Here is a 17,603-nt window from a genome sequence, read left to right on the forward strand (position 1 = left end):
AATACAGGAATCAAACACAATTACTGGACATTCTGAAGTATCCACTTCACTCTAATATACAAATATTAGTGTGCATAACCCAAGTGTGGGTGGGCATATGGTAAAGTTTTTGGAAGACGTTCCAATGGCAAATAAGCTACACTGACCGTAAACTAATCTGATTTCCCTTAATTTACATTCAGTTCTGTCCATTTTGCTTGTGAGAAATGTGCCTTTGCGGGCAATCTATACAGTCTGTACATGCTGATTACACTGATTAAACTTCAAGATTCAAGATTTTGACAACCTATATTTGTGTTTGTGTCAAATCGTATGACGGTGCCTTTAATCACTCATCATCTTTGAGCAAAATGAGAAATTTGTTTGGGGAATGAATGAGTTGAGTTAAATTTATTACCACACTCGGAACTATTGGGTGAGGTACCTTGATGACTTTAATAATGTCATCAAGGTGTCTGACCCTAATGGCCAATAAATGTTTTTATCTCATCTCATTGCAGTGCAGTGAATAACACAGCCGCCTCGCTACAACGATGTCAAGGGTTTGAATCCCGGTTCCCTCTGTGTGGAGTTTATATCTTGGTATTTTTAAGCTCTTAATCTCTCCCTCTCCCAGTCTCCTCTCTTCTCCGATACAATTTACTTGTAGGTGCCACACGTTGGGAGGAGTTGAGGAGGGAGATGGGGTGATTAGGCTGTCCAGACCACACCTATACAATCCTGACAGAATTTATGTCTGCCTATGAATGTATGTTACTATAGTAATTTTAATTACTTTGAATAGGTATCTGCTGGATGTGTGCAGGATGCATCCCTCTGTGATGATGTATGGTTATTTCAGTATTTTCCCACCACTTCACAGTAATTTTCACAGTAATATTAAACTATACTTTCATCACTGTCCATGTTAACAGAGAGCTGATGGCAGGAGACAGAGGGGAGAGGGAATTGGGCTCTGGAGGTGGGGTAAGGGACTTTTCAGAAAACCTCACGTCACATTGTACTATACGTTACGTTACAGAAAATTAGCTTTTATTTTGAAGCTCGGTCCACTAGCCGTACCGGAAGTCGTTGTGTACATTAGGCCTGTTCTGTTGGACTCTTATTTACTCTATCACACAGTTTTACTACGCGCGTACTATCGTTCGCCATTATATTTCCGTGTAATCTCGCTACATCAAGTTAAACAAATGACGAATCTGATGTAATTGATTCATCGCTGAAAAGGGGTGAGGTTTTTTTTTTCCCCGCAATATTTGCAGTTGTGTTAGTTTTGTTTACTCAGATTTTTGGTAGCTGCTAAAGGGCAGGCAATTGTAGAATAGATTTTAGAGTCTGAAAGCTTGCTTTTTGCATGTTCTCCCCGTGTTCTTGTGGGTTTCCTCCGGGTACTCTGGTTTCCTCCCACAGTCCAAAGACATGCACGTTAGGCTGATAGGCTCCAGCCCCCCTGTGACCAATCTCAGCATACATTGGGTGAAACGCAGGAATACACCCTGGACAGGTCGCCAGTCCATCGCAGGGCACACACACCATTCACTCACACACTCATACCTACGGGCAATTTAGACTCTCCAATCAGCCTAACATGCATGTCTTTGGACCGTGGGAGGAAACCAGAGTACCCGGAGGAAACCCACGCAAACACGGGGAGAACATGCAAACTCCGCACAGAGAGGCCCCGGCCGACGGGGATTCGAACCCAGGACCTCCTTGCAGTGCTCCCCACTGCACCATCCGTGCCACCTATCACACAACTCAACACGACTAAACTAATCTGATTAGTTTAATTCCCATTTACAAAAGCAAATTTCCATTGTTGGCAAATGTTTGCATTGACTTAACATCTAAATTCTGTTTCAGCAATGAGTGTGTGTTTGATACTGCATATTATAGTACTGTAGTTTCAAATCACACAGCTGGTTTAATCACTTGTGATCTTTCAGCCCTTCTATGTGGAGTTTGCGTGGGTTACATCCATGTACTCCGGTTTCCTCCCTCAGTTCAAAGACCTGCAGGACATTGGAGACGGAATTTCCCTTCGATGTGCTCCTGCCATTGTTGGTCACCGGGCACTGCACTGCAGCTGCCCACTGCTCTTAATGGAATGGGTCAATGCACAGGGTGCACATTTCGTTGGCAAAAAAAAGGCGATGACAATTATGAATAAATAGATACAATTAATACTAGGCGATTGCCGATCCACCCTACGTGCTATATAGTTTGATTTAATATTTGATTTACTTTAAAGTCCATCCGATAACTTTTTTGCACAGTTAAAAATACATCTGTCGCTATAAGATAGTTTTGTTTGTTATGCGTTCAATACTGCAACCGAGTATTTGAAAAGGTGAAGTTTAGCTTTTATTGTGAAAGCTCTCGCGCCGGAAAATCCTTATTATGGCTTCTCATCCCGTTTCACACTGCTCTTCTGATAGGCTACGGAGTGTTATGTCATCATACGCTTTTTGGTTCCCACGGCTTTAACACGCATAGGATCATTCGCCGCCAACTACATTACTGTACAGTTCAAATTAAGTTAAACGACTTGAGGTAATTCAGTAATCAACGAATAGGGGTAAGTTTCTTTTTTCTCTCCACAGTTTTGTTTACCGGCTTCGAATCGGGTAACTTTCATACAAAGTTCGCATAGCACAATATAGGCCTACTGCTACATCAGCCTACCTGTTAAGGCGTAGGCATACGTGATTGTTACATTAATTTCAGTGTTTGGAAACTTCGTACTCGTCCAACGTTATTTCACAATGAAATGGACAGTGAGATTACAACGAGTTAAAGATGTGAAAATGCTTTTCGCTATTCGGTAACGTTAAATTAATCCGTGGAACGTGAGGAAGTGCTGTGTTGAATCGGTCTGCATCATCGTGCTTTATGAAATACCACCAGTTCAAATTGCTAGGTAGCTAGCTAGCTACATGAGATGCTGTAAAATGCTATGCTGTACAATACATGCATGTAGCAACAACAGCAATAAGCCGACAGGGTCCATCAATATAAGCTTTTCATGTTACAGTACGCCAACTGTTAGATTAATTTACACGACCAGAAACCGAGACGTTGAAGTATTTCAACGGAGGCGAAGAATGGCTGGACATCCAAGGATTTTCAGCCGTCCTCGCACATTAAAGTGTGTTCAGACTAGAGATGTTCTCAAGTCATCAAATGCAAGTCCGAGTCAAGTCTCAAGTCTCTGAGCTAGATTCCGAGTCAAGTCTCCAGAATGGTGCAGCCTAAACAACAGTGTGGCTATATAAATTCATCACGATTCCTATGCTAGCCTAATTGAAGATATAGAAACCAGAAGAGTAGAAGACATATTTTGTATATGACATCAACTGTGTGACAACTGAAAAAGCAGTATTATCAGGGGCACACAAAAAGATAGTGGTTATTTAATTTACTTAATTGTACGTCAATTAACTACCACGCCTGAGCCAACTTTCTAATTGAAAGGCTCTGTCATTAATATATCCATTTTTTAAATGAAAGGTAATTGTTAAGCATTTAATCATCAGGATCAAATGAGGCTAGATATTGGGAGCTGTGGTTTTGGGACGACATCTACATTATGCTATAGGAAAACCTCGAATCCTAAGGAATGTCATTAACCAATGCATAGTAGAATGATCAATTCAAAACCGCATGCAACTACAGCATGCCAGCTTTTCATTTTAACGTCAAATACAAACCAGCTCTCTTGAAAATACAGTTCATATGACACGGAATACAAAACAATGTCCACGCAACTAGTACATAACGTCACCTAATAAGACAATCAAAATCACTCGCTGTCCTGCTTGAATATCGATCTTTAAAAACTGACCTTTTTTTTTTTTTTAAATAGTGCCACCCTTGATCAGGCTCCAGATCCAGATCCCATTACATGGCCGATTTACTGAAAAAGCAGCTGCTTGTGTGCACTACGTTGACAATTAAAATGTACGTGGCTTTTCAAGCCAACCTGAAGAAGTTTGTTTTAACGTTACTTTATCGTACGCTAGTGGTTCTCTAGCTTGCATGGCTTTTCAAGATCAACCATTTGAAATGAATGTCAACATCGCTACAACTTGCCAGTCAACAAACTAAGAAAATATGCGCTTCTGTGATGCTAATTAAACGGTGACACGAACATTGTACGGAGTTGAGGCGGGTATTTACGTTAACGCAGCAGTGGGATCAGCTCCGGCGCTGGAAAACTGACTTACCTTTCCGTATAAGTTTTAAAATGTCTGTTGAAATTTGACGGAGTTGCTCCCGCATCTTTTATATTCTGCACATTTTGCTAGTTGCAATCATTTTGTTTGGCTCGATGAGCCTGAATTATTTAAACGCAAAGGCCACAACTGTAATCTTAACGAGCTATGCTGCAAGAAATACAGCATAGGGTGTTGCTATGGTTGCGACTGAAAGGCGCACGGTGTGGCGCGTAAAACGATGTTTTAACTAAAGAATATCTTTCATAAAAATAATTGAAAAAGAATCATTGGCTGTGCCATCGTGGATATTTAGGTCGTCATTTCCACGATGGCATTTGGCAGACTCTAGTTGTTTCACGATATGCTAGCTAGCTATTTTTATATATCTGAATTTCTTTGGCTTCTTATTTAAAATGTTTGCCGTTTGTTTAATTGATTTGGCGGCCATGAAGCCCTCTGCCGTTGTCGATAGATGGAGCCACGCTAGTCACATATCTTGGCTTACTTCTGCGTTGTACGTTTCGTGAACTGTGGATAGGGGAGATGGGGAGGTGTAGTGGTCCCAACAAGATGCATAATTACAATCTGGATTTTTCAATGCAGATTTTATGTCTGACTTGAAATGTATGTTATTGTTATCAAAATTACTTTGAATTGATATTTGGATATGTAGTGGATGTGTCCCTCTGATCATTTATGATGATTTCATATATTTTCAGACTTTACTGCTATTCTCCCTGGTTGCTACATTCGTTAAGAACAACTAAGTTCAAATGGATAATTCCTTCAAAAAATGTACAATGCCAAAGTTTTGTCCATCCAGAAAATGTCCCAAAAGTGTAAGATATTCAACCGAGTAGTTGGTAAGGTGGACAGTTTGTGACACTTTGTGTACTTCAAAAGGTAGAATGAGCCTACTTCTTTGTGTTAAAACATTGTTACCAGACCATCCCTTCCTATCATTGGAAAAGGCTCACTGACATGTAAACTCATCCTCTGATTGTGTTTATAGTTTGGGTTTCAAAATATTGATGGATTGAGGTTTGAGGGTGTTTGTTGCTGCAATTCCTCTCTTGACTGTTAGTCCGAAATTACCGATTGTAGCTTTAAATCACAATAAAACATATTTTGATGGCTTCTTAAAAAGAAATTATCTATGAACCCATAACATTGTAGAGCAATATTTATGCACATTTTGACACAAATGTTCAGTTGGCCAAGTCCGTTTTAAGTTATATTTCTTGGATGTTTGCATAAAATGTAAATGTTATTTATTTGAATAAATGTATTTTGTGTTATTAATGTTTTTTTTTTTTAATTCAAGGTTATATATCCAAAATATTAGTGAAATAATTTCGCAAATTGTTTGGAAACCTGAAATTGCAAATAAATTCAAGCAAAAGAACACTGCATATGCATTATGTCCAGTTGTGTTGCAATAAACACACATAAACCTTTAATAACTTTGTCTTTTACCATGAAACGACTGGTAAGAAGTGGGGCGGCCTGTAGCGTAGTGGTTAAGGTAACTGACTGGGTGTCTCTAATCCCCGGTGTAGCCACATTAAGATCCGCACAGCTGTTGGGCCCTTGAGCCAGGCCCTTAACCCTGCATTGCTCCAGGGGTTGTCTCCTGCTTCGTCTTATCAACTGTACATCGCTCTGGATAAGAGCGTCTGCCAAATGCCATTAATGTAGTGTCATCATCTTAAATCAAGTCTATCGTGTTTTGTTATAATATTTTTTTGGGGGGTAATTAATATTCATGTCACCTGTATACAAGTCAAATTAAGGCAACTCAACAAACCAAGAGTAGACTGGGGAAAATGGTAAATTGTCTGCATTTATATAGCGCCTTTATCCAAAGCACTGTACAATGGATGCTTCTCCATTCACCCATTCATACACACACACACTCGCAAGCTGCCATGTAAGGTGCCGAGCAGCTTGTCAGGAGCCATTGGTGATCAGGCGCCAAGCGCAGGGACACTTCGACACGCCCTGGGGCACCAGGCCTCAGGCCCCCTACATGCCCTGGCCAGCCTAGTCCTCAAGCTGATGCAATATGTTGTGTTTCGGTGGTTTCTCAATTTCATGTGATTTTTTTTAAATTTTTCTCACAGACAGAAAAGGCTGAAAATGCAACCCTGCTCATGTTCTGAGGCACTTCAGAAAGAGTAGAATAAAACTCTTTAGATAGATTATGCTAAAAGAAAGCACAGCGTGACCGAGTTGAAGTAAATATATATATATTTAAATTGATCTGAGAATTGAGAATCACCCAATGGATTCTCAAGGGTTTCGCCAGTGGGGCGGCTCAGGCGGTAAGAGCAGTCGTCTGACAGTCGGAGGGTTGCTGGTTCGATCCCCCACCCGGGCTGTGTCGAAGTGTCCCTGAGCAAGACACCTAACCCCCCAAATGCTCCTGACGAGCTGGTCGGCGCCTTGCATGGCAGCCAATCGCCATTGGTGTGTGAGTGTGTGTATGAATGGGTGAATGGGTGAATGGAGAAGCATCAATTGTACAGCGCTTTGGATAAAGGCGCTATATAAATGCCTGTCATTTACCATTTGCCAGTAATGCAAGATCGCCCCCCTGTGGTCAGTCCAGCATCTGCAGCACTCCACAGAGTGTAAATGTTTTGGCTAGTGTAATGGGACCTGTGTGATTCAGGCTAAATCCCTTCCCCTGTTTCCCTCCAGGAGCTGCACTTCTGCACACCTTTGAGCAGCAGTATGATGCAGGCAGGAGTCTGTCTGAGACAGGACACTGAGACAACACTACCAGAGCTCACTGAGCAGCACAGGATCAGACTGAAAGAAGAGGAACTCAGTGGACTGGAGTCAGAGACAGAGTGTGCTGCACCAGGACTCAACACACTGGAGCCAGAGTGTGTTACAGCACACAGCAGGGTCAGTGATGGACACCACACACACACATCAGTGATAAAAACAGAAGCTGATCTGGGCTCCACCCAGACTGGGGATCTTATTAAGACGGAGAGCCCTGAAAGGACAGAGCTGGGATATGTGACCCATCTGCATCCTGACCAAATCAAAACAGAGGCTGAAGATGGAGGATACCTGAAGGCAGAACACATCAGTGACTTGCAGGATATTAAATGTGTCCATATTAAATCTGAAGAAATGAAGTGTGAATCCAGTGAAAGTTTAGTGAGTGATCTCATGAACACCGGGATGTCTGGAGCTGGTGAAAAACCCTACAAATGTACTCAATGTGGGAAGTCTTATTCCAAAAGAAGTGTTTTAAATACCCACAAGGCAATTCATACAGGTGAAAAGCCATACAAGTGTATTCAGTGTGGGAAGTGCTTTTGCAAGAAATTTGATTTAAAAATCCACCTAAGAAGGCATACAGGAGAAAAGCCGTACAAGTGTACTCCATGTGGCAAGTGCTTTTCCACAACATCAGAGTTAAATGGCCACCAGAGAACTCATACAGGTGAAAAGCCATTCAAGTGCCATCACTGTGGGAAGTCTTTTTCTAAAACAGGCATTTTGAATTGCCACAAGATGGTCCATACAGGTGAATGGCCATACAAATGTGTTCAGTGTGGGAAGGGCTTTTTTAGAAAATATGAATTCAATGACCACCAGACAATTCATAAAGGTGAAAAACGCTACAAATGTACTCAGTGTGAGAAGTGTTTTCATATGAAATCTAGTTTAAATCAACACCAGATAATCCATAGTGGGAAAAAACCCTACAAATGTATTCATTGTAGAAAGTGCTTTTTAAAAAAATCTACTTTAAGTAGCCACCTCTCCTCAAGAGCTCATTTTAATAACCTCCAGAAGAATCATACTGGTGAAAAGCCCTATAAATGTACTCAGTGTGGGAAGTGCTTTTCAAAAATATCCCGTTTAATTACCCATCAGAGAATTCATTCCGGACAAAAGCCCTACACATGTCCTCAGTGCGGGAAGTGCTTTGGCACAAAACCGGGTTTATATAACCACCAGAGAATTCATACAGGTGAGAAGCCTTACAAATGTCCTCAGTGTGGGAAGTGCTTTTCCAGAATGTACCACTTAACTAGGCACCAGAAAATTCATTCACGTGAAAATTCCTACAATTGCACTCAGTGTGGGAAGCGCTTTTTCAAAATATATAATTTAAAGAGCCACCAGAGAATTCATACAGGTGACAGGCCTTACAAATGTACTCTGTGTGGGAAGTGCTTTTCCAGCATATCTCATTTAAAGAGCCACCACACAGTTCATACAGGTGAAAAGCCTTACAAATGTACTCAGTGTGGGAAGTCATTTTCCCATTCAAGTATGTTGAGTCGCCACAAGAGGATTCATACAGGTGAAAGGCTATACAAATGTACTCAGTGTGGGAAGTGTTTTTCCTATCCAAGTCTTTTGATTTTGCACAAGAGGATTCATACAGGAGAAAGGCCATACAAATGTATTGAGTGTGGGAGGTGTTTTTCCCAAAAGGGTTCTTTAAGTCGTCATAAGAGGATTCATACAGATGAATAGCCCTACAAGGTGAGAAGTGTTTTTGTACAAGATGATTTGTGTTAAATGGTTTATTAAATCTATTTTAACTACCAATCAAACCAATGTTCAAATGGATGAAAAACACGTTAATTTTGTATTCAGTGTGGGAAGTGTTTTAATATGAAATGTTCTTCAGATATCCATCTAGAAGGCATAAAGATTAACTACCTTGTTTGCACAGTCTGGGAGTTGTTTTTAAAGAAAACATTGTTTATAAAATCTGTTAGTTGTTACCGGAGAATTCCTCCAGGTGAAAATGCTGGGTTCTGTGCCACTCTCTGTCCTCACAGGTATGGCTGTGTAACAGAAATAGGAGCCTCTGTCTCCTGTATGTTCTGCTGATGTACCTACATGCATTCAGGGGAGTTACGTGGTTTCTGCTTCCGTTGTCAGGGCTTCAGTGCCAGACTTTTACGTGTAGCAGGCATTTCCTAAGTCAAAAATAAATTATGTGTTGGGAGGTGTTTCCTTGGATTCAAAAAATAATAATTACATTGTCTCTAAGGAATTAATGCAGATGACAGGCTTTTCATACAAAATTTGTTTAGGTGAAAGGCTTGACAAATTGTCATTGCTGGAAGTATTTTATCATGTCCTACTTACTGTGATTTACTTTGTGTTAGTAAAATAATATTTAATTTATACCAAATTTTTTTTTCGTTTCATTCATTTTGTTTCAGAAAAAACATTATTTAACAAGTTTGAATGATTCCATCTCGTGTAAATGGAATATTGCAGGTGATCTGTCATCAGTCATAAATGTGAGAATGTGCATAATGTTTCACGATGTTCATTTCGACTGCAAATTAAATTCAGAAAAAAATGAATGAGTGTAACCCATGTGAGAAGTTTGCTTCAGTGTGTTTCCAAATTTTAAGAAACGGTACAATAGCTGGGGAAACTGCAAACTATTTTCTTTAAAAACAACTGTGTAACCATTTTATTATTTCGAAAAAGTAACATCTGTTGTAGTCTGATTGTTGATATTTTGTGATTATAATTGACACCAGGGTAGCGTGTATGAAAGTATCAATGTGAAAACTGTCTGGAGGTACTGTAGAAAGAAACGTGGTAATGTGTATTGTATTCTAAATATCAACAGTGCTGGCCTTTTCAGTTCTTCTACTACCAACGGCTGTAATGTCAAATGCCAGCCATAATGTGCATGTCAGCAAAAGCTGATTATTTGTCCTCAGACTGTATACTCTCAGGTTTACTTTATTACACTCACTTATTCATTCGATTATCTAATCAGCCAATTGTGTGGCAGCAGTGCAATGCATACAAGATATGGGTCAAGAGCTTCAGTTAATGTTCACATCAACCATCGAAATGGGGGAAAATTGTATCTAAGTGACTAAGTGGAATGATTGTTGGTGGCATACGGGGTGGTCTCAGAAACCGCTAATCTCCTTGGATTTTCATGCAGTCTAGTCTCTAGAGTTTGCAAAGAATGGTGCAAAAAATAAATCCAGTGAGCAGCAGTTCTGCAGACAAAATGCCTTGCTAATGAGAGACGTCAGAGGAGAAGGGCCAGACTGGTCGTTGTGTTACTGACAGTTACTGACACAGTGGTGTGCAGAAGAGCATCTCTGAACACACAACGCATCACAACTCTTACTTGCATAGGCTACAGCAGTAGACGTCTCAAAAATAAGTAAATACCTCATTAAGAGCTCACTGAGTGTAGATGATCACCTGATATGGAAGTAAATACCTTAAAGGTGTCCATCTGCCCTTTAACATCATATTAATTGATTTAATTCCAATCCAGTCTGCTGGAGTGCAAAGCCAAAAGAAGAGAAATTGTTCTACTGTCCAAATACGGACCACACTGTAAGTTGAGGATCTTTTTTTTCCTCTCTTTATTTTCAAGTTTGTATGTGAATTGTTTATGACATTTTTTCATTTTGAATGTGTACATACCAAGGCATGCCATGGAGATTTCCATAAATGATGTCCTTTATTGTGTCATTGCTGTCTCCTTTACTACTCCTGTTTGTAAATGTGGTTAAATTCCTGTTGCACATCATAACACTAAATGCGCATCAAAGAAATTTGACTAAAATGGGCAGTGAATTGAAAACATTTTAAGTGACTGTACAGGGAGAAGTATCCACTTCACATCCACCAAATATCAGTACAGTACAGTAATGTCAACCATAATACACATTTCAACTCTGACATAAAATTTCCCTCCGGATGAATAAAGTATCTATCTATCTATCTATCTATCTATCTAATACTGCCATTGTTTTCAATTGAGGTTTTTTCTGAGCACGTTCTGGACATCTCAACTCCTCCCAAAATGTACCACCCATAAGTAAGTCATATTGGAGAAGGAAGGAGACTGGTACAGGGATTAAGAGCTACAAAAATCAAAAAGATTTTTGCAAAACATGAAAAAATGATTTTCTTTTACTGTTGAATTCAATGAAAAAATTATTCAGGAGAAACCATTATTTTCGTATCTACTGCATATCTGGCAGCAGCAAGGTGGTTGAGGTTCTTTTGATACCTTTGACCCTTAAAGCCATTTACCCAACAAATGTGCTCCAAACTGTATCAGCATAATTTACAGCCGAATCCAATCATACTCCCCAATTACCATCGAGATCCATTCAAATGCAGATGGGTTTAGTATTGCTTGTAGGACATCCTGAAAATAAGATATCCAGACTGATGATGTTGATAGGTTACAGACTGTAGGAAGTCATTGCAGGCAAAGGATATGCAACAAAATACTAAACATGACTCATTTAATTCACATACCATGTCCCAAAACACTGCTGTAATTTCAACATGGTTAAAATACAAAATGTATAAAAATGCCCTTTATTAAAATCTTTAACCACATGCAATTATTTTTTATTACAAATCTCAAATTGTGGAGTACAGAGGCAACTAAATAAATAATGGGTCTTTGTCCCAAACTCCACAAGGACTTCAACTTATAGCAATGGCAATAAATTGTGCAAATGAAATAGAGGTGAAGACAGAGAGGATTAGAATGGGGCTGGATGCAGAAAGGGAGATCTTGGGTATGATGAATATGAAAGGGGGTTTTGGAGAAAGGGTTTGGGGGGAGTCAGACACATAATGCGTAATAAAGAATAATAAAGCAGAAATAGCATAATGCAAAATGATGAATGCGGCATTAGGAAGGGGATAGGCTATTATTATTTTATTTTCCAAAAAGAGAAACTGTACATAATGCAGTGGGCGGTGGTAATGCATTCTTGCAGAAGACGAATCTCAGTCAACACTCCAGATCAGTGGGTGGCAGTAATGCACCCTGTGTTGTTTTCACTCGCCTTTAAACAAAACTGAAGAAGACGACGACGACGACGAAGAAGAAGAATAATAATAATGTACTCCCAACTAGTGGACTTTTGAGTGTGTCACGGCAGCGGTTGTATATTTTCAAACCTTCATTTCTACTTTTGATGTGGAAAAATAGACTTTTTGAGCGAAAACGGGTATCACTCGGGGCGACATCATATCAACTGACGAAACTAGTCGCTCGGAAGCTGGCCACCTGTTTCAACACAACAAACTAATAACAAGCAAGCAAAATCCCTAGGTTTTATTTTGGAACGACCTGCCCTTATGGTTGGCTGAAGTCTTATTTTAATTGTGGCGCATTAGGGCAGTCGTAACATGACTTTTGTGAATATTTGCGTTTCCAACGACTTCAGTGTGCACATGGGATCATTCACGTTTACAACACGTTAAACAAACGATTGATTGGAATTTGACGTACGAATGAACGAATACGCGTAAGTATAGCGATACAGCCATGGGATTCTCTTTCTTGGGGGGGGGGGGCAGTAATTATTACTGAAGCCGCTGTGCGTATCGCGGATGATTAGCATGCCACAGCATTGTCGATTGCGTTCTTACGACCTGCAAGCATAGGTGCACGACGCCAAACGTAAACAAAAAAAACATGGCTGACCATGAAAAACTGGTGGTGTTTATGTAGCATGTGTATAGCCATTTTAACGGTCCGCATTACGCACTGACCCAACGGCAGAAATATACCATTCAGTAATTGTGCATCGGTAGCTAATCTGTAAAAGTCCACGAATGTGCTATATTTCCGAATGTTTTTGGTATTTTTCAGGTTTTCCAAATAACTTTAGTTCAGAGAACACATTCAGAGATAATTTCCCCTAACGAGCGAACTAATAACGTTATTTATGTTTTGACATCCGTTTACATACAGAACAGGTTTTACTGTGATTGTAAGATTCGTTTTAATGTCATGCAGGACACAATTCTTTACATTGACTTTTAGCCTCCATGGGTTCTGCCATTGTTATGTGACATGGTTATAACATTCTGGACAGATGTGCCTGCAAGCAAAACCATACCTTCGTTTTGGTCGCATCACTTTCGAGTCGCGCTGCCCTAAAATTTGTTCTTACCCTGCAGAGAAAAGTCCTATCCCTCCAGGAGCTGCACTTCTGCACACCTTTGAGCAGCAGGATGATGCAGGCAGGAGTCTGTCTGAGACAGGACACTGAGACAACACTACCAGAGCTCACTGAGCAGCACAGGATCAGACTGAAAGAAGAGGAACTCAGTGGACTGGAGTCAGAGACAGAGTGTGCTGCACCAGGACTCAACACACTGGAGCCAGAGTGTGTTACAGCACACAGCGGGGTCAGCGATGGACACCACACACACACATCAGTGATAAAAACAGAAGCTGATCTGGACTCCACCCACACTGGGGATCTTATTAAGACAGACAGCGTGGACAGTACAGAGCTGGGATATGCGACCCATCTGCATCCAGACCAAATCAAAATGGAGACTGATAACGGAGGATACCCGAAGGCAGAACACATCAGTGACTTGCAGGATTTTATGGGTTTTCCAATTTCATCTGGTGAAATGAGGTGTGAGTCCAATCAGAGTTTAGATTACAGGAACACTGCAATGAGTGAAGAGTCATGGCAATGTGCAGGAGAACCAAATCCAAACTGTAAAGAAGAAATTCATGACCTGCCGACCGAATGTGGGGACTGTAGTCATCAGTGTCAAAAAAACAATGAGAATAATAAGACCGGAATTATCCAGAAAAGTACAAACAGTTGCAACAAACTTAATTGGCAGAGAATTAATGTGAAAACTGAGTCGATGCTAATTTATTCAAGTAAAAATCCAAAACTAAGCCTAAACCCCTACAATTGTATTCACTGTGGGAAGTGCTTTTCCCACAAATATAAGTTAAGAAGTCATCAGAGATTTCATTCAGATGAAAAGCCCTACAAATGTCCCCAGTGTGGGAAGTGCTTTGTCACAATATCTTGTTTACATAGGCACCAGGTAATTCATACGGGTGAAAAGCCCTACAAATGTCCTCAGTGTGGGAAGTGCTTTTCCCAAAAATATTATTTAAGTCGCCACCAGAGAATTCATAGAGGTGAAAAACCCTACAGGTGTACAGAGTGTGAGAAGTGTTTCAATCGAAAATGTAATTTAAATACACACCTGAGAATTCATACAGGTGAGAACCCATACAAATGTAGTCACTGCGGGATGTGCTTTCTCACAATATCTCATTTAAATAGCCATCAGATAATTCATAGAGGTGAAAAGCCCTATAAATGTCCTCAGTGTGGGAAGTGCTTTTCACAAAAATATTATTTAAGTCGCCACCAGAGAATTCATAGAGGTGAAAAGCCCTACAAATGTCATCAGTGTGGGAAGTGCTTTTCCCAAAATTCTAATATAATTACCCACCAGAGAATTCATAGAGGTGAAAAGCCCTATAAATGTCTTCAGTGTGAGAAGTGTTTCAATACAATATCTCAATTAAATATACACCAGAGAAATCATACAGGTGAAAAGCCCTACACATGTTCTCAGTGTGGGAAGTGCTTTCTCACAATATCTCATTTAAATAGGCACCAGAAAACTCATACAGGTGAAAAGCCCTACCAATGTTCACAGTGTGGGAAGTGCTTTGTCACAATGTCTAATTTAAATAGGCACCAGAAAATTCATACAGGTGAAAAGCCCTTCAAATGTACACAGTGTGAGAAGTGTTTTCCTAGGAAATCTGGTTTAACTAAACACATGAGAATTCATTCAGGTGAAAAGCCCTTCAAATGTCCTCAGTGTGAGAAGTGTTTTCCTAGGGAATCTGGTTTAACTAAACACATGATAATTCATTCAGGTGAAAAGCCCTGCAAATGACCTCAATGTGGGAATGTACTTGGTGTGAAAAGTGTTTCATTTCTAAATCTAAATTAAATATACACCTGAGAAATAGTACAGGTTAAAAGCCATACAAATGTCCTCAGTGTGGTTCTTTGTCACAATTTTTCATTTAAATGGCCACTAGAAAATTAATTCAGGTGAGAACCCATACAACTGTCTTCACTGTGGGAAGTGCTTTTCCAAAAAAATCCAAGTTAAGAAGCCATCAAACAATTTTATAATATACTCAGTGACCGCTTTATTAGGTATACATGTACACCAGCTTGGTAATACAAATATTTAATCAGCCAGTTGTCATAAAGTCAGCTAATTGCATAAAAGCATGCAGATCTGATCAAGAGGTTCAGCTGTTTTTCAGACAAAATGTCAGAATGGGGAAGAAATGTGATCTAAGTAACTTTGATCATGGAATTAGTTTTGTTGCCAGACAGGGTGGTTTGAGTATCTCAGAAACTGCTGATCTCCTGGGATTTTCCACACACATTTTGCAGTTTGCGGGGAATGGTGTGAACAATAAAAAAACATCCAGTGCGCAGCAGTTCTGTAGGCAAATTCTCATTGTTAATGAGAGAGGTCAGAGGATAATGGCCAGACTGATCGAAGCTGACAGGAAGGTGACAGTAACACAAATAACCACACATTACAGCAGTGGTATGCAGAAGAGCATCTCTGAACACACAACGCATCAAACCTTTAAGTAGATAGGCTACAGCAGCAGAAGACTAATGCATCTAAAAAAAAATAAGTCAATAAGTCAAATATATACCTAAAAGTGCTCACTGAGTGTATAATTTAGAATTTTTGCCATTGTCCAATATGTTTTCAATTTGCAATCTACACTTGCAGTTTTGAAACAAATCTTTCTTGTTGCATAATAGCACAGTGTAGTTTCACCTTGATATACCTTGCTGATCATATTTTGGACTGGCATTTGAAAAACAGCACAATTAACGCTGGTTTATACCCCACCATAAAACATATCCAAACGTTGGTGGATGTGATAATTAAAACAGTAAATGAATGTTCTATCATCTGATTCAATTACTGCACCTTCTGAAGAATCCATTTCTTGCTTGTTTTATTGAGTAGTTTCACAGAATGGCAAGATTTCTGTTCTCCAATATGCAAGTGTAGGTCCAGGAGCCGTATTACAGAAACTTCCTAACTCTCAAATATTACACTTAACTTTTGACTCAAGAAAGTTTCTGTAATTCTGCCCCATAAGTCCAGACTGCACCAGGCGTTCTATTTCTATTGGAATGTCAGGGACAATAACAAATCTCACAATTGAATCCAAATGGGGGAAGGGAGATGAATGAGTGATTAAATATGGCAGTTGGGCTGCTTCTTGAATGAGTGATTAAATATGAACAAAAAACAACAATTTAAATGTAAGAAAAGAGGCTCCACAAGGACTTCCAACTTATAGCAATGGCAATAAATTGTGCAAGTGAAATAGAGGTGAAGACAGAGAGGATTAGAATAGGGCTGGATGCAGCAAGGAGGATCTTGGGTACGATGAATATGAAAGGGGGTTTTGGAGAAAGGGTTTGGGGGAGTCAGACACATGATGCGTAATAAAGAATAATAAAGCAGAAATAGCATAATGCAAAATGAAGAATGCGGCATTAGGAAGGGGATAGATTATTATTCCTTTTTTTTCACCAAAAAGAGAAACTACATAATGCAGTGGGCGGTGGTAATGCATTCTTGCAGAAGACGAATCTCAGTCCACACTCCAGATCAGTGGGTGGCAATAATACACCCTGTGTTGTTTTCAACGCGCCCTTAAACAAAACTTAATAATAATAAAAAATATTTTAAAAAAATAAAAGAATAATAATAATAATTAATGAAATAATAATAATAATAATAATAATAATAATAATAATGACCCAACTAGTTGACATTTGAGTGTGGCATGAATCACCCGAAAGTTGGCCCTGTGGTTCGACACGACAAAATAATGACACGTCGGTAAAATCGCAAGCTTTTATTTTGGAACAAACTGCCATTATGGCTGGCTGAAGTCATTTCCTGATTTTGGCGCATTAGGGCAGTCGTAACATTGCTTTTGTGAATATTTGCGTTTTCAACAACTTGAGTGTGCACGTGGAATCACATCACGTTAAACAAACTTTATTTATATAAATTGGACGTATCATGTACGGATACGGGTAAGTATGTTTTCATGATATCGATACAGCCAAGGGATTCTCTTTCTGTTAGGTTGCGAGGACACAGTGCAGAACACAGCACACTCAGACGTTTGGAGGGGGGGGGCGCGCTTGTCAGTAATTATTAATTAATTATGAAGCCGCTGTGCGTATCGCGTATGCGGATGATTAACATGCAACAGTATTGTCGATTACATTCTTACGACCTCCAAACGTAGGTGTACGACGCCAAATGTAAACAAAAAACATGGCTGACCATGAAAAACTGCTGGTGTTTATGGGGCAAGTGTATAGCCACTTCAACTGCCCGCATTCTCTACTGACCAAACGGCAGAAATAAACCATTCATTAACTGCGGCAGCATCGGTAGCTACTCTGTAAAAGTCCGCGAATGTGGCATATTTCGGAATGTTTTAACATGTTTTTGGTATTTTTGACTTTTTTC

The 17,603-nt window shown here is 39.8% G+C and overlaps 1 protein-coding gene across 1 annotated transcript in view; it reads left to right on the top strand.

Annotated features, from left to right (window-relative positions):
- The window catches only part of LOC133122619 (zinc finger protein 883-like), a 30,532-nt gene extending 20,958 nt beyond the window's left edge, over window positions 1-9,574 (top strand). Inside the window, exon 4 of the mRNA XM_061232688.1 lies at window positions 6,921-9,574. Coding sequence (XP_061088672.1) covers window positions 6,921-8,726 — 1,806 coding nt within the window. The 3' untranslated portion in view covers window positions 8,727-9,574. The remainder of the gene's footprint in view (window positions 1-6,920) is intronic.
- Window positions 9,575-17,603: the final 8,029 nt, after the last annotated feature.

Source organism: Conger conger, chromosome 2 (assembly GCF_963514075.1).
Source record: "Conger conger chromosome 2, fConCon1.1, whole genome shotgun sequence".
Lineage (NCBI taxonomy): Eukaryota > Metazoa > Chordata > Actinopteri > Anguilliformes > Congridae > Conger > Conger conger.